Below are 23,148 nucleotides of genomic sequence, written 5' to 3' on the forward strand. Positions count from 1 at the left end.
TTCTAACTTTTTTTATTTTAGAAATAACATTCTTTTCATACTTTAAAAATGATGTATAGTAATAACTGTTTTCTTATGATAACTATTTTGGGTTTATCCAAGCAGTTCTTTTTAATATCTTAAAATTAAAGTAAAAAATATATAATTTTTATGTCAATGAATTGCTGTTTGTTGTTTATATTTTCAGTTATTATTTTATCTCTATTAATAGAATTCATTTATTGTAGTTAAAATGTATTTTTTTTTAATTTCAGGCTAGAACTTACTTACAGTCTCTTCCTCATAAACCAAAAGTACCATGGACAAATATTTATGCTGATGCTGATAGGAATGGTAATAATAATTTATTTCTCTTTAACATTAAAAGTTCTCAGCAAATAAACACATAGAAATAAAACACCTTAAATTTGTTGCTGAGAAATATATATAATTGAAAAAAACAAACATTTTCAGCCTAATTAACAGGCCATCATCAGGTCAAAAACAAAATAGAATACAAATATTTAAATCAAAATTTAGAACAAAAAATTTTTAAAACTATACAAGAGAAACGGAAGAACATATAAAATTAACACAAAATAAAATAAAAAATAACATAAATCTTCCAATAAACTAATTCTAGTCTGAGTTTTTAGTGAACTTTTTAACCATGTACTTCCACGCTGGTGGCAGGCTCTCAGCATCTCTCGTAGCAGTACATGGTTAAAAAGGTCACTAAAAACACAGAGTAGAATTAGTTTATTGGAAGATTTATGATATTTTTAATTTTATATGTTCTTCCGTTTCTCTTGTATAGTTTTAAAAATTTTTTGTTCTAAATTTTGATTTAAATATTTGTATTCTATTTTGTTTTTGACCTGATGATGGCCTGTTAATTAGGCTGAAAATGTTTGTTTTTTTTCAATTATATATATTTCTCAGCAACAAATTTAAGGTGTTTTATTTTTATTTATCTTTATTTTAAAAGAATAGTATGAGGATAACTAGCTTACCCGTCACGCATTGCTGCGATCTCAGAAGAAAGGAAATTCAAGCAAACTCGTTATGATAAAATTCAATTTACATTTTATCATTTTTATTGAAACATTATTATTATTCATTTTCATCGGGAAAACATTTCAAAGTGTCGTTTCAGTTCTATTTATTTATTGGAGTGTTTGTAGATACACGATATTTTTTGTTTTTTCATCTGGTGCGTACACGAATAAATCGGAAGGTTTTCCGACGCGTGAGCCGGTCACATACAGTTGTCCATGCGAGAAGCATGGATTCTCCAAATTTAGCCCATACACTCGCAGCGATTGTCAGAAGAGCGATATTCCCCATTTTTATATATATATTTTTTAATACTTTATAATTTTAATTATTTAATTGCTCCTTCCTCTCTTCCTTGGCATGTTGTGAAATTTCTGATAGTTGGATAATAAACCGTTTTATTGTAATTTGTCTTTTTAAATTATTTTGAGTCAATATTAAAATTTGGAAAATGGGGGGATACCTAGATCGGTAAAATAGCCGAATTTCCTCCTACAACTTCGGTTGTTGTTCGGGGTACAGTTAAGGTTTTAACGAAGTTCGAGCGAATGCATAATTAGCAAAAAAAAGTTGAAATAAAGTGATTAAACAAAAATTATTACAAATATCNAAATACGCGAATTTCCTCCTACAACTTCGGTTGTTGTTCGGGGTACAGTTAAGGTTTTAACGAAGTTCGAGCGAATGCATAATTAGCAAAAAAAAGTTGAAATAAAGTGATTAAACAAAAATTATTACAAATATCGTAAATAACAGTTCACAAATGCATATATAGAGATATTTTTTGAAGGGGGGAAATGGTCTTCACAATTTGAAATCGATCAAACACACAGTGCTCGAATGCTCGTGTAAACGCGCATCATCTATCGTAGGATAAATGCCAGAAACCTTCGCGAAAGTGTATTAAAAAACTTCCCAAAGCTTCATGGCAATCGTACTATGTCAGAAACCTTCACAGGAGTATATTAAACAACTTCTCAAAGTTTCATGGCAATCGGATAAACGGTGTGGTAATGCATGAAGGACACACACACACACACACATTCATTTTTATATATATAGATTTGTGATTTTCCATTTTCTTTTATTTAAAGCTCTAGATCTTCTTGATAAGATGTTAACTTTCAATCCTCATCGGAGGATAACTGTTGAAGAAGCTTTAGCACATCCATATTTAGAGCAATATTATGATCCAGCAGATGAGGTAAATATGCTTAAATTTTTAAACATTTATAAATGATTGCAATGTGTATTTTTATAAAATAAAATACTTTGAATTAATTCTTAATATTATAAAAATTTATTTTAGCCTGTTGCTGAAGAACCTTTCAAATTTGAAATGGAATTGGATGATCTTCCTAAAGACAAACTTAAAGAATTGGTGTTTGAAGAAACTGTTTTATTCAAGAGGCGAATTCAACAACAGCAGCAGCAGCAGCAACAACAACAACAGCAACAGCAGCAGCAGTCTTAGGATTTTGGGTTCACTGTTGGTGCTAAAGTAAGATTAAAATAATGATTATAAAATAATGTAGAATTTAACCTGCTCTTTTCAAATAAGTTTTTAAAAGTCTAAAAGGTTAAAAATTACTATATAAAAATGCTTTCAAGTATTTTAGAAAATTCGTTGATTTTTTCTTTAATTATTTTTATGATTGCTATAATTTTTTCAAGAACTTGGATAATTTTTTTAGATGGTGTCTTTTTCCTTCTTTATGTAGGGGAAAAAATGTTTCACATAAAATGTTCCAAAAAATGGCATAAAACTTATGCTAATTTTAATGTTTATTGAAATGTCTTGTTTTAAGTAAGATATGAAGTCCTTTGCAAAAATATGAAGTTTAATTAATCATTATTTCTGATGTCTTTTATTTAAGAATTATATATTTTTGAAGATGATTTTTTTATTTCTACTCTATGGGCATTACAAGGGTTTTCTAATTATATTCATCGTGGAATTTGGCCCAACACATCCAGGCAGCCTCCCAAAAAATTTTTGAGGTTGCTCATCCAAACTCAGTCTTGGGTCCTCCAAAGTATTAGGCTGATTTCTGACCATCTTGGTCATCAGGCTAAGATAGTACAGAAATTTGATGATCTAGAAACATAACCAAATGAACGCCTTAAATAATCAGGTTATAACTTCACTAATTTAATGATTAATAAATACTAAGTAATTTGCTACTAGAGGTAGACGTTATGTGCCTTTTCTTAAGTAAATTAATAATTATAATTTTAATAATTATTTGATGATCATATATTCATTTTATGCTTATAGCTCTTATTTANGAATTAATTTAATACTATTATTAACACAGTTATTCCTTAAACATTTTCACAAAAAATCATTCTTATTTAGAATATAGCATAAACACCTTCTACTCCAATGTTTTCATCCAATTCCATTGTTCCGAAAATCCAATTCAAACACTTATTTAAAACTACAAAGGAAAAAGGCAATAATGAACATTCCATAAAATTAAATATCTTGGAGTATACTGAGATAAACCAAATAATTTTTTAATAAAAATAGCCAATACTAGATCTAAATCATCAGATTGATAACCCCATACCTCAGAAGCATATAACAAGTATGAAGTAACAACTGAATTAAAAATCCTCAGGCAATCACTCATATTACATTATTTATCTGATCTACCCATCTAATAATTCTGTCAGTTTTAATAAAAGCATTCCTTTTAAAATCTGAATGTGGGATTTATATTTTCCATTATGCTTAAATATTACACCCAGATATGTATATTGCAAAATTACTTGTATTATATCATTTCTAAACCACCATTTATCATACTTAGAAAGTTTACCTCCATTACAAAAAACAATGACTTTAGATTTTAAAAGATTCAAACTCATATTATTTTCTAATAAATACTTACCTAAAATATTAATAAATCCCTGTAAACCTCTAACAGAATCAACAATCAAAACAATATCTTCTGCATATGCCAATATTTTAACATTAGTACTGTTCACATCTATATCTTCATAATCAGAATTATTTATCCATTCAATTAAGTGATTTAAATACAAACTAAACAAAACAGGACTCAAAACACAACCCTGTCTAACACCTGCAGCTGTGAAAAAGGCCTAGAGCAAAAACAGCCACATTTGATTCTCTATATAATTCTGCAAGCAAAGAAACAAATTTAAAACTCAGACCTTATTTTAAAAGCTTTCTCCTCATTAAGTTCCTATTTATCAGTGGCGTGCCATGGAATACAAGGGAAGCTGTGGAAGCACCGCTTCACTTGTATTTTCTAAAATATAAATACAGTAATACCTCGACTTACGCTACCCGGAGTTACGCGATTTTCAAATCTCGTCGATTCGTCTTTTGTTTGAACGCCACGCAACTCTTGATTACTCACCTCCCCCACACTATTGTTCGGCTTACATGTTCAGACGTGTTGCGCAGAATTGACACATAGCTACAATTTATTTTGTGTTATTTATTTCTGTGTTTGTTATATCTACGGAGACTCAAGAGACTCTTTGTGGTGATTTCTTGTAACCATGAACGAATCAAAAGACGAGATAAGATTAACGAGAACATTTATTAGCTTACATACATCCAACTTGGATTTTACACAAATTGGGAAATTAATCCCGACTTACACGAATTCGACTTATGCAGTTATCACTCGGTCCTACCTATCGCGTAAGTTCGGGGTATTACTGTACATATTGTGCAATTATTTTCATATTTTAATGTACTTTGAATTAATTAAAATCAATATTTTATTATAACCGCATTGTGTATCTTATTATAAATTCCTATACATGTGAAAAACAATGATAAGATTGCTATTGTATATTCGAATATAAATTCGTATATGCATATTCCCAGTGGGAGTGCTGTATTGTCAAATACGGGACAGCTTCCATGGCAAAAATATTTGAATTGTGTAAAGCAGCCAGATTATATGCATTCACACATGCACTTTACAGAGCACCAACCTCGTGGTTTAGCTCATGGATGCTACATGCCAAAATATCATATAATGCTTCCAATAATTCTATCCAGGGCTGGCACAGCTTCCCTATCATTAAATGTCACCACATGTCACTGCTAGATATGTCCTCAGCAATGTCACTAACTTTAATAAATAAGCCTAAGTAAGGGATAGAATACCTTGAAACATTTCTTACACATAGGAAACATAGATCATAATACTTCAAAAATTGAGGAATTCAAATTTTTTGATTGTATATCCTGTTTTTAACATAGAAGAGCTGAAATGGATTGTTTTAGTTAACTAAGATAAGTTCACGAAAAGAAAGTAATTAAGGATGCAAAATGGCCGATACCGATTAATCGGCCAATTAGTGTTAATAATTTATTGTGTTAATAGTTAATTATATTATGATTATTATCGCGTGAAATTATATATTCTTAATAAATGTTTAACGTAGTTATATAACATATAAATCGTGTTTACATTAGCTCTATCAAATGTCTTATACATTTCCAACTCACTAGTACATTTAGCCAGTGGCCCAATCTGGAGCCTTTGAAGTTTATCCTTTTCATTACAATNTTTAAAATAAACTTAAAAGATGAAAAGAGAAAGTTCCAAAACGAAAGAAGCTGGATGTTCATCAGTAAGAACGGAAACACATATCCAAAGACAAGCTACTTTAACTCAATTAATAGAGAAGAAAAAATTGTGGAATATCAACAATCCAAAACTTTGAAGTTCATTATTTGATTGGTTAAATGATAAGCGTAGATATACTGCCATACTTTGTTGTATCAGATTTAGGATTTCAAAGATTACTAAAAAAAACTCGTTCCTAATTACAATATTCCCAGCAGAAAATATATATCTGAAAATAACATCCGTGATATATTTCAAAAAGCTCAGTCAAAAATTCAGAAAGCTATTGATGATTCAAAATATACAGTATTTCTTTAACCACTGATATTTAGATAGCAACTACAAATAATTTTCCTTTTTTAAATGTAACAGCCTCACTGGTTGAAGGATGATTTTTCAGCAAGAGCTGTCTTGCAAATTGTTCCCTTTGAAGGTTCCCACACAGCTACACGAATCAATGAACAGATAAACATAGTTCTTGAATGATATAAATTGACAAAAGTCATAAGATATTCTTAGTACTAAGAGATTTTGGAGCAAATATGGTAGCTGGAATCAGGAATTGCAACTTAGAAGTATTATCATGGTTTACACATACACTGCAGCTGACACTAAACAAATGCACATTTTCTCAACAAGATGTGAAAACTATAATCACAGTTAATAGAAATATTGTCACACATTTTAATCATTTTGTTGTAGCTATAAGCAAATTGGAAGATTTGCGAGACAAGTTAGGTTTGCAGAAACAAATTAATTCAAGATGTTCCTACTCGCTAAAATTCTACTTACTATATGTTGCAAAGAAACTTGGAACAGCAAAAAGCCCTTGTGCATATATGCTATAGATAAAAAAAATTGCCACGTTGAGCACATATCAGTGGTCTCGTGTTGAAAAAATTGTTCTACTTTTAAAACCATTCGAAGAAATTACTGTGGAAACCAGCAACCAAGAAACCACATCATCTTCAATAATTCACACAATAGAGACTCTGAAATTATTCTTATCATCAAAAGTAAAGAGCAGTAGTTCCTTTAGTGGCATTAATACCACAATAGAAGAACTAGAAAATTCAATATAAAAAGATTTTCAGCATATATAGAAAACAAGTCTCTATGGTTGCCATCCTTATTAGAGCCAAGATTCAAAATTAAATTTAAAAAAAAAAAAATGATAGAGAAAATAAAAAGATGGACAATCAATAGCTTAGATCAGGGGTGGCCAACAGTTTTTGCCCCTGGGCTGAATTGAAAAGAAAACTTTTTCCACGGGTCAAACCAGAGGCTGCTCTAGGAAGATTTTGAGGTGGTGCAAGATCTCATTGTGGTGTCACCCGTAGAGACTGAATTTTAGATAGAGATTGCAGATGCATTTTTCACATTATCATGCTTTATCAACACTCTACGCTCTGCTTAGGAGATTTGTAATGGAGGGTTAACTCTAAACGCACAGTGAGTTATTCACCTTTTTTTCAGGTGTCAGAATTTTTCATCAAGTTATTTGGACTTGAGTACCTAATATTGAAAGATTAATCGCGGGCTACATAAATTCATTAGACAGGCTGTATGTTGGCCATGCCTGGCTTAGATAATGTTGATAATTCAAAATCTCAAGAATTAAATTCTGAAGCTTCTGCTTCTGGAGACGATCAAGATGGAGGATAATCTCTGAGTTTTTCTAATTTATTTGATGAATTAACTTCTGGTGAACGAAAGAATGAATAAAAGCATGTTTTTAAAAGGAAGAAAAAACAAAACAAACAAACAAATTAAACAAATAATAAAAACAATGGGATCGGTGTAGACAAATATTAAAATTAATAAATTCTAAAAAATTTTTTTTTTTTTTTGTTTAAAAAAACCTTTAAGAACCACAAGTGACATCCACTCTTTAATTCCGACTTCGATAGAGTTTAAAAAAACAGAGAAAACCAGAGAATTATTTTCACTATTTCTTACTTTATTATGTTATCCATTTTTTAAAAAGATTCTTAAGTTTCAATTTCAATATATTTTTTTAAAGTTGTTCTATTAAATATTTTCTTTAATTCCATCAAAAAAAACATTTCTTTTTATTCCTATAGAAGAATATGACTTGTAATTAATCACCTTATTATTATTACATATTTTTTCGTATTTTCGGAACAGCAATGTTTCATTTTTTCTTGTGATTATTACATCTAAATAATTAATTTCATAATTTTTTTCTTCTTCATAAGTAAATTTAATGTTCTTATTTAAACTATTTGCATAATCCTTGATATTTTCAGCTGTAACGTTATTTGAGTCGTACAAAACTAATATGTCATCCACATATCTAGTATAAAAAACAATACCTTGGTACTGGAAGATTTTTTCATCTATTGATGCCATACAAATATCGGCAAGCTTTGGGCCAATTACTGATCCCATTGCGATCCCGTCTCTTTGGCGATAATATTCTGTAGATATTTTAAAGTAATTATTTTTAAAAGTAAACTGAATAAATTCTAAGATATAACAAGGTAAATCATATTTACTTAAACTTTCCATAATAAAATTCCAATTTATTGAAGGATACATAGATTTTATATCCAGACTTAAAAATCTATAAGTGTCTTTACTTTGACCTTGCATTAATCTTGAGATCAATTGATCTGCATTTTTTATAGTATATTTAGAGTCGGGGATACACTGCAAATAATTTTTTATATAATATTCTAAATTATACAATACTGAATATTTAAAATCTACTAAAGGTCTAAAAATCTGTCCAATCTTGTGGGTTTTAAGTCGAATATTAAGTTGTGGAATACGTACATTATTAAAATTGACAATCTTCTTAAATTCATTACTTGTAAATTCTTTTCTATATGTTTTAATTAATTTAATCAGTTTCTTTTTAAATAGTGAGAAATAGTGAAGTGAAGTGAAATGAGTAAGAAATAGTGAAAATAATTCTCTGGTTTTCTCTGTTTTTTTAAACTCTATCGAAGTCGGAATTAAAGAGTGAATGTCACTTGTGGTTCTTAAAGGTTTTTTTTAAACAAAAAAAAAAAAATTTAGAATTTATTAATTTTAAACAAACAAATGTTTCGGTCAAGAATTAGAAAAATATTTACATTTACCTCTTATACAAAGACATAGCGACCCATTTTTGTGGTGGAGAACTTCAAAAGAAGTTTTTCCTAATTTGAGCAAAATAGCTATGAAATATCTAAGACCCCCAACATCTTCCATTGAAAGTGAAAGAATTTTCAAAGTTGCAGGTAACATTTAAGAGCTTTGAAAATGGTGAAATTCTCATGTTTTTGTATTACAGTTTAAGGGTTTTAAAGTTTGAATATTAAATTTTTATTTGTATTATATATTTAAAGTTTAAACATTAAATAAAACAAATAGTTTTGAATAGGTTATATTATACTTTACGATATGTATTGATAAAAGAAATAATTTAAGCTAAAATTTTTTTTAATATTTAGATTGTCATGTAATAAATAATAAATGTATAACAGAAATTTAATATTTTTTATTACTAGCCTTATACGTGACATACTAACAAAAATATTAAAATGCAAAATTGGTCGATTATTAAAACCGATAAATCAGGAAAATGGCCAATTACCGATTACTTACTGATTAATCGGTGCATCCTTGAAAGTAATGTATATGCCCAATGAATTGAGGATGATTGGGCTACAATTTTTTCAAATTGAGCCCAATGATACAGTATTATTAATTTGTTCTTTTTGTTAAATAATCTTAATGAATCATTATTTTAAAATTGTGTAATCTACTAAATAAAAGAGAAATTTTATAAGTTTGTTTGTTTGTAGCATTGTTATATTGATCTCTGCTAAGCCTTTGTAGAAACATTTGTGATTGTCTTGGTGCTGTCCTTGAATTTCATAAATATTTTTTTCTAAACATTTTTGAGAAATATATAATTTTCTTTTTATTTATGTACTTTCTTACAAACCGATTTAATTGTATTTTATAGAAAAATTTGTGAAAGCCCATAAATTTCTTTCAAATGACCAAAAAATTATTTTAACAAAAAAAAATTAGTTTAGTACATCACTTCTAGCATAAAACCTAATAATGCATGAATATTTTGAAAGTATTTACTTAGGAAATAATGTTGATAAGATTTTTTGTCTATTTTTGATGTTTTTTTAAAATATAATTTATGCATCTTGAGCTAGTTAATGTTACAATGTAACGTATTCTGTCTTATGTCATTAAAACCAATATTTTATTCAAAAATTGTAAGTACTTTCAATAGTTTACAATTGTTTTCTTCAGGCTGATTTGATCATACTATAATCTGTATTTTTATTTTTGATTGTAAATGGAATAAGTAATATTTCTATATCTACATTTATCCCTGTCACAAGTTTTTTGTTTAAGTGTAATAAAAATTTATTCTTCCAAAAACTTGGAATGTTCTTCTATTTTTGCAATGCACCTTAGAATTAATAAAAGCAGTAAATAATCTAACATATCATAATTATTTTTTCCTTCGTGGATGTGTTTATATACTACAACTAAGCCATGTGTTTTATTACTCAGCCATCCCTATCATTGAAAACATTTTTTAGCAGGTGTCCACTCTAGGTAAAATGCTGCCTTTGGGTCTCAATCTTTGCTTCATTCTTCCTCGTAGAGCTTGCTGGCATGGTTGATTTTACTGGAAGCTTGTGCTATCACTGGTATTACACTATGGTTCATTGGACTTCACAAGCTCTCTCACCTTGACAAGATAGTGACTAGTAAAAGAGTGCAATTATTATTAACAATATTATTAAATAGAACTTTACAATAAATATCAGTATTGTACCAGTTTAAAACTAATGAATTATTAACACTGTAAAATAGGAATTCTTGTTACAATTTAAACTTATCAATTGTTCTAAATTTCTTCATCTTATGCTAACTATAAATCTTCATTCCTCTGTAGTCTATTGTTTTATGAAGTAAAATGAGCATTATGGAATTTATTTTATTATTACAATTATCTTTGTTAGCTGTCAGAAATAGACAGTGTTTGATTTCATATCACATTACTCATAGTAATTCCTACTTTTTTACTGTTATTGCATTCATTTTGATGTCATATTACCATACAAATCTTGATCATTTATAATTGGTTCACTTTTTCTCTAAAGAAGGTAATAACAAGTTACTTTTTTTGACAATTGTTGACTAACAGGAATTATGAGACTGAACAGTACTGAAGCTTAAGTTTAATTTTTCCTTTCCTCTAAGAGAGTGTAAGTAGACATAATCTTTATTAAGATACTACTATCACATCTAAGATACCAGTAGTTATTTTGAATGAATCTAATGGTCATTACTAAATTAAATGGCACAAATTATTCTGTGTGTCATTATCAAAATAAACATCTTTTGATGGACAACAGTGAAGTCTGAAGTTAAAGCAGAAGAGATTTACTTAGAAAAAACTAAACCTTTTCATTTCCAGGCAAGCACTGTCTGAAATGCATCTTAGTATTGGAGATGAGCAACAGCATGTACAACACTTGAATTTTCCCAAAGAAGTAAGGGAAGAACTAGAAAAGTTGTATGCATCCAGAGAGAATAAGTTTAGAATCCTGCAACTGAGAAGGCAACTTATTGCAATATAGGCTTTTTATCTGGGAAAAATGAATTATATAGTAACTAGAAAATATTGGTGACAGAATTGATGATAGAAAGTTGGACTTGATTATCTTTTATAGTTTGCTTGAGGACTGAGATAATCTAATTGTGGCTATCCGAAACTTGCCTGAATCAGAGTTTGAGTGCAACAGTCAAAAGAAGACTGTTGGCTGAATTCAAAAGACATTTTGTCATTTAAAAAATTTTTCAAGACATTATGCAAATGTAAGAATGCCAATGCTGAGTTTTGAATGTTGGTCATTTAAGGATAAAACACAATCCAAGAAAATAAATATTACTTGCAATAGATATGAAGAAAGAGGGTACTGTATGAGTATGTGCTTGGGGAAAAGCACATACTCATACAGTAATAAAACTAAGGTTCAGGAAAATTTTGGGTGAAAGTAAGTTTCAATATGTCTGAAGTCTATAATGCCCTGATTTGAACAAACCATGATATCTATCAATGATCAATGAGATCAATGATTTTGGAGCTATGCACTATATGATTCTTAAGAAGAGTTCTTTTCCAGATCTAAACAAGAAGGATTGAGTGATCTGAAAGTCATCGCTATTGCAGATATTGCATTAACATAGCAATATTGTGCAAGTATTATTAATCATTATGAGAGTTTTAGACAGATTTGCTGCAGAAAATACTATGTACACATTGGGTGTCAAACACGGTTATTATCAATATTCCAAATCACTGAGAACAACAGAAACATCCTGCTTGATGACAAAGATTGTCATGTTCTTGATATGAATATTAAGATTCACTAAAGTTGAGAAAGTTGGAAAGTTATTCCTCATTGAGACAATGCCATTTTATTTAAGTCAGCGTAAAGATTATTGTCTCCTAGATCACTGGCATAAGAGAGTGATGCATATGAATATGGACAAAATCTGAAGTGTAAGAGATCTCAAATGCTAAATTGTAGAGCTAAGTGTGAGGATTGTATAAAAGGGAAATCAGTGTGCCAATCTTTCTCAAATTACTCAAATAATATCAAAATAACATAGCTGAATTTCAGCTGTGGAATTTCAAAAAAACTATTTTTTAAAAGCTAATGATAAACCAAAAATGTTTGTTTGTTTGTTTATCTTAAATGAACCCAAGTTGGAAAAATATGAAAGGCATTAATTGTTCCAGCGTTATTACCTTGAATTACTCAAATAAAAAACCAAAAACAACAACAGCTGCATATACATGTTTCATCATTTTCATTCAAGAACAATTCAGTTCACAAACAGAATTTCAAACTCATAATTTGCTGAGTAGCTTGTTCAGCACCAGTTGCTGAACAAGCTACTCAGCAAGAGCTGGCCACAGATCAGAGAGACACAGATTGTCAATTCTCTATACTTCCTATGTTAAAGAAAGTCAACAGCCCAACAGGACTACTGATTTAGAAGTTAGTGGTGCCAAGATTGCTTCACATCATTACATGTCACAACATGTATCATCGATGGCATTGCTATTTAAATTAGATTTCAATGCTTATGTGAGAAAAATATTACTAATGTTTTTCATTACACACTGCAGTTGAATCTAAATCAAAATAATAAAAATCACATTAATTGACATTCACATAATATAAATGGCATCCAAGAATTTGTATTTAAATATGCTTAAGTTAAATTAAATAACAAAAATTTATTAATATAATATAATATATTATATGCATTTGTAGGCTTTTTATACATGAAATACAGCTAAAAAGGTTTAAAATAAAAAAAAAAAAAAGCTTTCTTTTCGGGGTCAAGAACAGATTAATCTGTTTTATATTGTTTCTTATGGGAAAATTTGTTTTGGTTTTTTGAACAACTTTTAGGAATGAATTGTGTTTGTAAACTGAGGTTTGACTGTACTTTTGATGTTTCAAAATGTCATCTTCAGGTTCAGCATATACTATTCGAATTACAACTTTTAACTATGCATTTGGAATAATTTAACATACCTTTTTAAAAATTGTAATTCCAATGGTATACACTCAACCTGAAAATGACATTTTGAAATGTCAAGAGTACTCATTTTTAATTAAATACTTTGCAAATATACAACTTTAACACTGATAGACTGTTTGCTTTATTCGTATTTCATTTAATATTGCTTTATAACAAGCTAAGCCTTTTATCCCACTCTCAAGTTTATCTGCCTATTCATAAACTGGATCATTTTTAAGAAAATCTTTGATGATTTCATCACACTATGCAAATGTATCACATAAACCGTCAATGGACAGCCCATTTTCATTGGGAATTTTATCCAAGTCTTCATCATTGTCTTCAGTTTCTTCAATTGTAGGTTTATCTAACTTTGCCAACTTCTCATTTGTTAATGGCAAACCATGAGAATTGAGTAATTCTTCATCATTATTCTCTTCAATATCATTGAATCTGTACCTTAGCAATAGTAATAATTTCTGTATAAATCTGAAAAACAATTAAATTTTCAAATGAATCAATGACTTTAGGATATACAATGTAAAATGTTCCAAGCATGATCAATAAGTTTAACACACTGAAAAATATTAAAATCTTTCCAAAAACTTTGCACATTGTTTTTATTGGGTGTATCCATTTCAACAGTCAATTTCTTAAAAAAAACAACATAAATAATATATCTTGAAAACACTGATTATATGTTGGTCTGTTGGTTGTAAAACATAGCAAAAAAAGCAAAAAAAAAATTTTTTTTACATTAGGACATAAACTAACAAAGTCAACATAATGAACAGAGGCATTGTCTGAAAGTATTTTAAATGCACGATTTTCTTCTTCATAATATTTTCTTTGTGTAGATACAAAATAATCTACAAATCAATCACAGAATAGTTCTCTAGTCATTCATTCTTTCCAATGCCACCTCCAAATTACTGGGAGCAAAGATTTTGCCACATTTTTCAAAGCTCAAGACTTTCCACTGTGAAAAATTAGCAAGTGCTTAAGCATTTTGTCCCTGTTTGCATTTCCACTGAGAAGCAGTGTGGTTTGATCTATAAAAGAACAATTTTCTCTTGGTTTGAAACCAAGAGAAAATTGTTCTTTTATAGAGATATATGTTTGAGATAGCATATCTTTCTAATATAGTCAGGTTTCATCAGCATTGAACATGTTTTTGGACTGTATCCTTTCTTATAAACTATCTTCTCAATTCAGATGGAAAAACTCCAGTTGCTTCTGTTTCAGAACTAGCAATTTCTCCCTTAATTTTAATATTCTTAAAGCCATAACATTTTTGAAAATGAAATCAGCCCTTTGATGCTGAAAAATTCTTAGCTTTTACTCCCATCTCCTTTTGAATATCTTCATACTAAGATAAAGCTTTTTCCTAAATTAAGGATAAGCTTATATCCATGTTGCTAGATACTTTTCCATTATCTCTATTGCATCATTCCTTGGTCATGTTAGTTTCATTTCAGAATGTCATAGCCTAGAATTAGCTTTGACTTCTAAATCCAAGACTTTCTTAATAATTGTATGAAGTATGGTCTTAGGAATGTTAAGTGCACAAGAAATATCAATTACACATTATCCTTTTTCTTTCGGTTAATTATGTCTATTTTAACATCTAGAAACACTTTTCCTTTTTGAAACTCCATAATCATTTTTGAATCACTTTATTGACATAATTTCAATATGAAATCAGAAAACAAAAGAGAAAATCTGCCAGAGTTGAAACCAAAGCAATATACACATATGCAATAATGCATCCTGTGTATTGTGACATGTAGCAATGTGCATATAGGTCATGTGGTGCAAGAAGTTGCCATCCACTGGGGAAATCTTGTAAAATCAGGGGATTTATAAGTGATGTTCCATAATATTTTGGCCATGTAACTATGAAGACTCAGATAATGAATACTCATTAAATGAGGACCCCATTATAAGAAACTCTATTACCAATTAGAGAAACAGTTCCATACTAACTTTGATTCAGAAAGAAAACAAGTCTTTGTTATCTATGATCTGTTGATTGTCAAGTCTTCATTCGTGTTTCTGAGCAAAAGAGAAGGACTAAGTTATAATGGCAACTTTATTGGGTATGTATGCTCTGGGCCATGGATGGAGGGTATGGATACATGAAATAAAACTTGTGGTATAATTTGGGACAAGGAAATCGAAGGTATCTTTAGAAAGAGAGTGATTAATGGAAATGATAGCAAGGACAAAGGAAGTTACTTTCTTTTGAATACATATCAAAGAAAGTAACTTCATTGTAAAATAAACAACTGCATTTATACTAAACAACCACACTTAAAGGCCAATAAAAACTGTCAAAAATGTTAGAAGATTAAAATGTATTGCTGCTTTTTTTCATGGTGTAATTTTACAATGAAGTTATTCTGTATCTCAAGCAGGAATTCTTGTAGAGAACATGACATTGTGAGAGTACGCATAGGAAAGCAAGCTCAGAAGAGATGGAAGATTTTACATGAGAAAACAAAATTCAAAGAAAAAAGAGGGAGATTACAGAAAGAGGATAAAAGACACAAATCATCCAATATCACTAAAGAATCAAAGAAATGAAGATTGTGAGAGTTACTTAATTCACAGAATGAAGTTTTAGTATCAGATATGTTTTAAGTAGGAAAAATTCAGTTGATGTTTTGACAAAAGTCCTCAATTGGAGTTACTCAATGGAGTTATGCAAGATGTTGGCCATCAGAAAGAGATGGTGTTTGATTTTATATCACATTACTAATAATCATTTTCTTCCTTTTTTGATTTTTGCTGTATTTGTTTTGGCATTATCTTACTATACACACCTTTTATTCATTCATTTACATTAAGTGTACTTTCTAAACAAGAGTGATGATAATTATTCTCTTAGATGATTGTCAACTAACAATTTTTTAAGTTTTGAAATATATCCTTGAAAATTTAAATTTATGAATAACATAAAGAATAAAGATAATTTTTAACAAAATCATTCTGTCCTTTTTTTTATTTGCTTTTCACATCTATTTCATTCGAGTTAATCCTAATAATTTTATCTCTTATTATAGTTAAAATCTAAGGAATTTAAATGAGCACTGAAAATCTAATGATCGATGCAGGTTAAATTTTATAATTTAAATTATATTAAATATAATATTTTTTGTTACTTTTTATGAAATTTTTAATGTAATAAGTTTGAAATTAATAATTTAATTGTTTCTTTACAGTCACCATCAACCACAGCATACCTATGCTTAATGTCATGTACTCAAGAATAAAAATGATACTGGCAGTAAGCATTAGAAGATTCCCTGCATTTGTCTTTCTTCATAAGGCTAAAGCCTTGCCAATGTTCTTTGTACACAGATAAAATTCATTCTGTAATTAGGTTAACCTAAGAATGTGAGATAACTGTATCCATCAAAATCAGTGCATTGTTTTGCATTTTTTGCCATTTTTTGCACAATTTTTACATTAACTGCCCACAATGTATTTTTAATTAATTTGCACTGGTATGTAGGTAATTCTCACTAATGCTAAGTTTTTGGACATGTAAAACAGATTATTTTCATATATAATTAGAATTGTAATTATTTAAAACATTGTAGACAAAAAAATGTTAAGAAGTAATGATATATATATATATTATATATATAATTTTCTTAGTATAGAAAACTGTTTTGTTTCATTTGATATATTTATAAATTTTATAGAGTACAAATTATTTTCATTAATAATTTTTTAAAAAATTAAATCTATTTCCAAAATTTCTTCATTTTGAAGTAAGAAAATGGTAACTTTTATAAGTTATTTCCAAGGACAATTTGTTTAAATTATTCAGTCTGAAATTGTTTAGCTTGTGTTGTTCTTTACAACAAAAGCACAAAAGAATTTTACACATAACTGAGAAATTAACATTCCTGAATGGATGGCGCATAATGTTTTCAATTGATTTTGTTAACTGTGTGTGTGTATGTATACAAGTGTTATATTGTGTGTTTGTATCTAATTTGTTCATTAAAAATGATATTATGTAAGCAATGCATCCCAATTCCTATGCACTGCATCTTTGCAGGAGAAAGAATACAAATTATTCTGTTGTGAATTACAGAATTGCATGTTATATTCCCAAAAATTGTAATATTTCCTATAAATATCTAAATTAGAAAATTAATTTTTCAATGTATAAAAGAAACACAATTTCTGCCTTGCAGATTAAAGTATTTTGTTGATCTCTTATTTATTATTTTCATAAAAGTTTAACTGCTCAAATTTGTTGAATGGCTTGTGCCAAAGTTAATCTTTGGTGCAAGCCATTTTTATTTTAAATTATCATAATTTGAAAATTTAGTTTGTTCAAAATAAGAAGATAAAATAAAATTTATAAACTTTGCTATAATAAAACACAAGTTTTGATTTTATTAATATGATATTGTACTTTTAAACATAAGTTTTGAAGCTGAAATTTTTAGATATGACAATATTGTAAAATAGAGCAGTTCCTATTGTTTGGAAAATAAAGGTATACATATCAAAAATTTCATAAGCTTACAAAAATTCTTAACTATGTATATTCTTTTCTTGATAATTATCAGGAATTGCAATTGATCTGAATAGTAATTTTGGATTGTTTTTCTATAAAATGCCTAAATATAGCCTTCTCTAGTTTTTGATAATTAAATTTTTTAATTAAGAAAAACATATATNATCTACAGTATATATATTCATACATATATATATATATATATTAACTTTTCTTCATTCCGTTTATTTTGGTATAATTAAATCTGTGATGTCTTCATATTACTTTAGAAAAGTGTGGCTCATATAGTTACTAACTTTAGAGACAAGAATTGTAATCAACTTGAAAGGCTTAATCATTCTTTATTCACTTGATTAATAAGCATCAGGTTAATCCACAAAAGTATAGCCAGAAAATCTTAAACATGTATGCCAGTTATATTATTCTTGTGTGATGTTCAAATATTCTAGATCTATTATTCAAGTGTATTGTAAAATTAATTTAACATACAGTTTTATGCATATATTACAAATATTTGTAAAAATAATCTTAAATTAAGAATATTTTAATTTTTAACACTACTCCTTTCAAATTTGTTTGAAGAATCATTGATTTCAAAATGATCTTCAAAATGAATAGTATGTGTGTCAAACTTTGTGAAACTAACCATTTGCCATTTCAAAATTAAAAAGCATATACCAGATTGCAGTTAGAAGTCTGATCTCGGAACTGCCTTAGGCATTCCAAATTTCCGAATTAAATTTCTACTGGCTTATTTATATAGAAATGGTTAGTTTCCATTAAAAGAAAATACTTATTTTGATTGTCTTTATTGAAAAGATAAATATTCCACAATTGAAAAAGATCGAGGTCCTAATTCATCTCGTGACAAAAATTGTGATTATTTAATGTAAATTATATTCACTGTGTTTGATTCGTCTCTTCGGTACATTAATACGTTCTACAGGAAATCGCCCGTTGTCAAAAACAATCTCGACTCTAAGTTTATGAAAATATGTTGTCCTTAAGTTTTTTCTTTTTAACTTCACTGTATGTGTACAGTGATTCTGTACACAAGAATGTAAGTGGATATTCCAGTGTACATACTTGTAGTTATTTGCTGTTATCAACAAATGTTTGATTTGTGACTGCATGTGTATGTCCTAACTATGCCTAGGACATATTGCTTATATGAATATAACATTCTAAAAAATCTTTTGTCTAGCATTTCTTTTAATAATTAATTCATACAATTTTAAATCTTCTTATGACTAAGAGGAAAAAATTCAGATTGTAATATTTGAAATAGTGTTATTTCTTAACAAATCTTGAGTATAGTGAAATTAAAGTGACTGTAATTTAATTTAAATCTCAAATTATAAGTGCCCTCATTAAATTAATTGACATGTTATTTAATGACTCCAACACTTTATTTTCATTATTCAGTATAAAATTTTGGAGTTAGAAAGTAATAATAAATGTAAAATATTCATTTTTAAATATAATTAATTAAAATTTATTCANTCATTTAGCATTCTTTGCATTTTATAATTTAAATTATATTAAATATAATATTTTTTGTTACTTTTTATGAAATTTTTAATGTAATAAGTTTGAAATTAATAATTTAATTGTTTCTTTACAGTCACCATCAACCACAGCATACCTATGCTTAATGTCATGTACTCAAGAATAAAAATGATACTGGCAGTAAGCATTAGAAGATTCCCTGCATTTGTCTTTCTTCATAAGGCTAAAGCCTTGCCAATGTTCTTTGTACACAGATAAAATTCATTCTGTAATTAGGTTAACCTAAGAATGTGAGATAACTGTATCCATCAAAATCAGTGCATTGTTTTGCATTTTTTGCCATTTTTTGCACAATTTTTACATTAACTGCCCACAATGTATTTTTAATTAATTTGCACTGGTATGTAGGTAATTCTCACTAATGCTAAGTTTTTGGACATGTAAAACAGATTATTTTCATATATAATTAGAATTGTAATTATTTAAAACATTGTAGACAAAAAAATGTTAAGAAGTAATGATATATATATATATTATATATATAATTTTCTTAGTATAGAAAACTGTTTTGTTTCATTTGATATATTTATAAATTTTATAGAGTACAAATTATTTTCATTAATAATTTTTTAAAAAATTAAATCTATTTCCAAAATTTCTTCATTTTGAAGTAAGAAAATGGTAACTTTTATAAGTTATTTCCAAGGACAATTTGTTTAAATTATTCAGTCTGAAATTGTTTAGCTTGTGTTGTTCTTTACAACAAAAGCACAAAAGAATTTTACACATAACTGAGAAATTAACATTCCTGAATGGATGGCGCATAATGTTTTCAATTGATTTTGTTAACTGTGTGTGTGTATGTATACAAGTGTTATATTGTGTGTTTGTATCTAATTTGTTCATTAAAAATGATATTATGTAAGCAATGCATCCCAATTCCTATGCACTGCATCTTTGCAGGAGAAAGAATACAAATTATTCTGTTGTGAATTACAGAATTGCATGTTATATTCCCAAAAATTGTAATATTTCCTATAAATATCTAAATTAGAAAATTAATTTTTCAATGTATAAAAGAAACACAATTTCTGCCTTGCAGATTAAAGTATTTTGTTGATCTCTTATTTATTATTTTCATAAAAGTTTAACTGCTCAAATTTGTTGAATGGCTTGTGCCAAAGTTAATCTTTGGTGCAAGCCATTTTTATTTTAAATTATCATAATTTGAAAATTTAGTTTGTTCAAAATAAGAAGATAAAATAAAATTTATAAACTTTGCTATAATAAAACACAAGTTTTGATTTTATTAATATGATATTGTACTTTTAAACATAAGTTTTGAAGCTGAAATTTTTAGATATGACAATATTGTAAAATAGAGCAGTTCCTATTGTTTGGAAAATAAAGGTATACATATCAAAAATTTCATAAGCTTACAAAAATTCTTAACTATGTATATTCTTTTCTTGATAATTATCAGGAATTGCAATTGATCTGAATAGGCATTGTCTGAAAGTATTTTAAATGCACGATTTTCTTCTTCATAATATTTTCTTTGTGTAGATACAAAATAATCTACAAATCAATCACAGAATAGTTCTCTAGTCATTCATTCTTTCCAATGCCACCTCCAAATTACTGGGAGCAAAGATTTTGCCACATTTTTCAAAGCTCAAGACTTTCCACTGTGAAAAATTAGCAAGTGCTTAAGCATTTTGTCCCTGTTTGCATTTCCACTGAGAAGCAGTGTGGTTTGATCTATAAAAGAACAATTTTCTCTTGGTTTGAAACCAAGAGAAAATTGTTCTTTTATAGAGATATATGTTTGAGATAGCATATCTTTCTAATATAGTCAGGTTTCATCAGCATTGAACATGTTTTTGGACTGTATCCTTTCTTATAAACTATCTTCTCAATTCAGATGGAAAAACTCCAGTTGCTTCTGTTTCAGAACTAGCAATTTCTCCCTTAATTTTAATATTCTTAAAGCCATAACATTTTTGAAAATGAAATCAGCCCTTTGATGCTGAAAAATTCTTAGCTTTTACTCCCATCTCCTTTTGAATATCTTCATACTAAGATAAAGCTTTTTCCTAAATTAAGGATAAGCTTATATCCATGTTGCTAGATACTTTTCCATTATCTCTATTGCATCATTCCTTGGTCATGTTAGTTTCATTTCAGAATGTCATAGCCTAGAATTAGCTTTGACTTCTAAATCCAAGACTTTCTTAATAATTGTATGAAGTATGGTCTTAGGAATGTTAAGTGCACAAGAAATATCAATTACACATTATCCTTTTTCTTTCGGTTAATTATGTCTATTTTAACATCTAGAAACACTTTTCCTTTTTGAAACTCCATAATCATTTTTGAATCACTTTATTGACATAATTTCAATATGAAATCAGAAAACAAAAGAGAAAATCTGCCAGAGTTGAAACCAAAGCAATATACACATATGCAATAATGCATCCTGTGTATTGTGACATGTAGCAATGTGCATATAGGTCATGTGGTGCAAGAAGTTGCCATCCACTGGGGAAATCTTGTAAAATCAGGGGATTTATAAGTGATGTTCCATAATATTTTGGCCATGTAACTATGAAGACTCAGATAATGAATACTCATTAAATGAGGACCCCATTATAAGAAACTCTATTACCAATTAGAGAAACAGTTCCATACTAACTTTGATTCAGAAAGAAAACAAGTCTTTGTTATCTATGATCTGTTGATTGTCAAGTCTTCATTCGTGTTTCTGAGCAAAAGAGAAGGACTAAGTTATAATGGCAACTTTATTGGGTATGTATGCTCTGGGCCATGGATGGAGGGTATGGATACATGAAATAAAACTTGTGGTATAATTTGGGACAAGGAAATCAAAGGTATCTTTAGAAAGAGAGTGATTAATGGAAATGATAGCAAGGACAAAGGAAGTTACTTTCTTTTGAATACATATCAAAGAAAGTAACTTCATTGTAAAATAAACAACTGCATTTATACTAAACAACCACACTTAAAGGCCAATAAAAACTGTCAAAAATGTTAGAAGATTAAAATGTATTGCTGCTTTTTTTCATGGTGTAATTTTACAATGAAGTTATTCTGTATCTCAAGCAGGAATTCTTGTAGAGAACATGACATTGTGAGAGTACGCATAGGAAAGCAAGCTCAGAAGAGATGGAAGATTTTACATGAGAAAACAAAATTCAAAGAAAAAAGAGGGAGATTACAGAAAGAGGATAAAAGACACAAATCATCCAATATCACTAAAGAATCAAAGAAATGAAGATTGTGANATAGACGGAGGTTAATTTTCCTTTAATATAAATCAAGCAGAGTAAAAATTATAATTATAAAGCAGGAAGTAAATTAGGGATTCGTACATTCATCACGTCTAAAGTTTCGACGATTGTCGTCGAGAAGTCCAAGCATAACACAATTAGCTGCAGTCATTGTCTACAATTAAGGAGCTTTCAATAGTAATCTAATTAAGGTTCTCAAAGTTGTGCTAATTAATCACCGTGTCATTCTATCATTTCTGTTCCTGGCTAAGTGGATACTTTCCAGCGGAAAGGTGATTATTGAGAAACTTAATAAAATTCTCTTTAAAACTTTCTTACTTTATTCCATTATACTCGTGAAAATATTTAATTTAATTTAATGGGAGTAAAGTTTGCGTGCGAGATATTCAGTTTATCAAAAGTAGTCTCGGGGAAAAAAAATTATAAGATGGATGTGTCCTCTTAGGGATTGTTCTCCGGCAATCTTAAAAAGAGGTCATTTCGCCAGAAGTAGAATTTTTGTGGGATAAAGGGTTGTTTAGGAAATGAGATCTCTCTCTCGAGG

General features: G+C 28.6%; 2 protein-coding genes across 2 annotated transcripts in view; one reads left to right on the plus strand and one right to left on the minus strand.

Moving 5' to 3' along the window:
- LOC111632069 (mitogen-activated protein kinase 1-like) overlaps positions 1-16,911 on the plus strand; it is an 81,174-nt gene extending 64,263 nt beyond the window's left edge. The window contains exons 8-11 of the mRNA XM_023376422.1: positions 255-333; positions 2,130-2,239; positions 2,345-2,536; positions 16,469-16,911. Coding sequence (XP_023232190.1) covers positions 255-333; positions 2,130-2,239; positions 2,345-2,509 — 354 coding nt within the window. The 3' untranslated portion in view covers positions 2,510-2,536; positions 16,469-16,911. The remainder of the gene's footprint in view (positions 1-254; positions 334-2,129; positions 2,240-2,344; positions 2,537-16,468) is intronic.
- LOC111632068 lies at positions 7,658-8,783 on the minus strand. Its single transcript, XM_023376421.1, has 2 exons — positions 8,177-8,783; positions 7,658-8,098 (listed from the first exon to the last, which is right to left on the minus strand). The coding sequence occupies exons 1-2, from the start codon at positions 8,271-8,273 to the stop codon at positions 7,689-7,691; spliced, it is 507 nt and encodes a 168-aa protein (XP_023232189.1). The 5' UTR covers positions 8,274-8,783; the 3' UTR covers positions 7,658-7,688.
- Positions 16,912-23,148: the final 6,237 nt, after the last annotated feature.

The sequence above is a fragment of the Centruroides sculpturatus genome, unplaced genomic scaffold, assembly GCF_000671375.1.
Source record: "Centruroides sculpturatus isolate CEXI.00-Female unplaced genomic scaffold, Cexi_2.0 scaffold707, whole genome shotgun sequence".
NCBI classification, from domain to species: domain Eukaryota; kingdom Metazoa; phylum Arthropoda; class Arachnida; order Scorpiones; family Buthidae; genus Centruroides; species Centruroides sculpturatus.

Coding starts and splice junctions, on each gene's coding strand:
- LOC111632068 (XM_023376421.1), bottom strand. CDS start 8,273: ATGCAAGGTCAAAGTAAAGACACTTATAGATTTTTAAGTCTGGATATA. Junction 8,099..8,176: donor TTTTATTATGGAAAGTTTAA/GTAAATATGATT, acceptor AAATATCTACAG/AATATTATCGCCAAAGAGAC.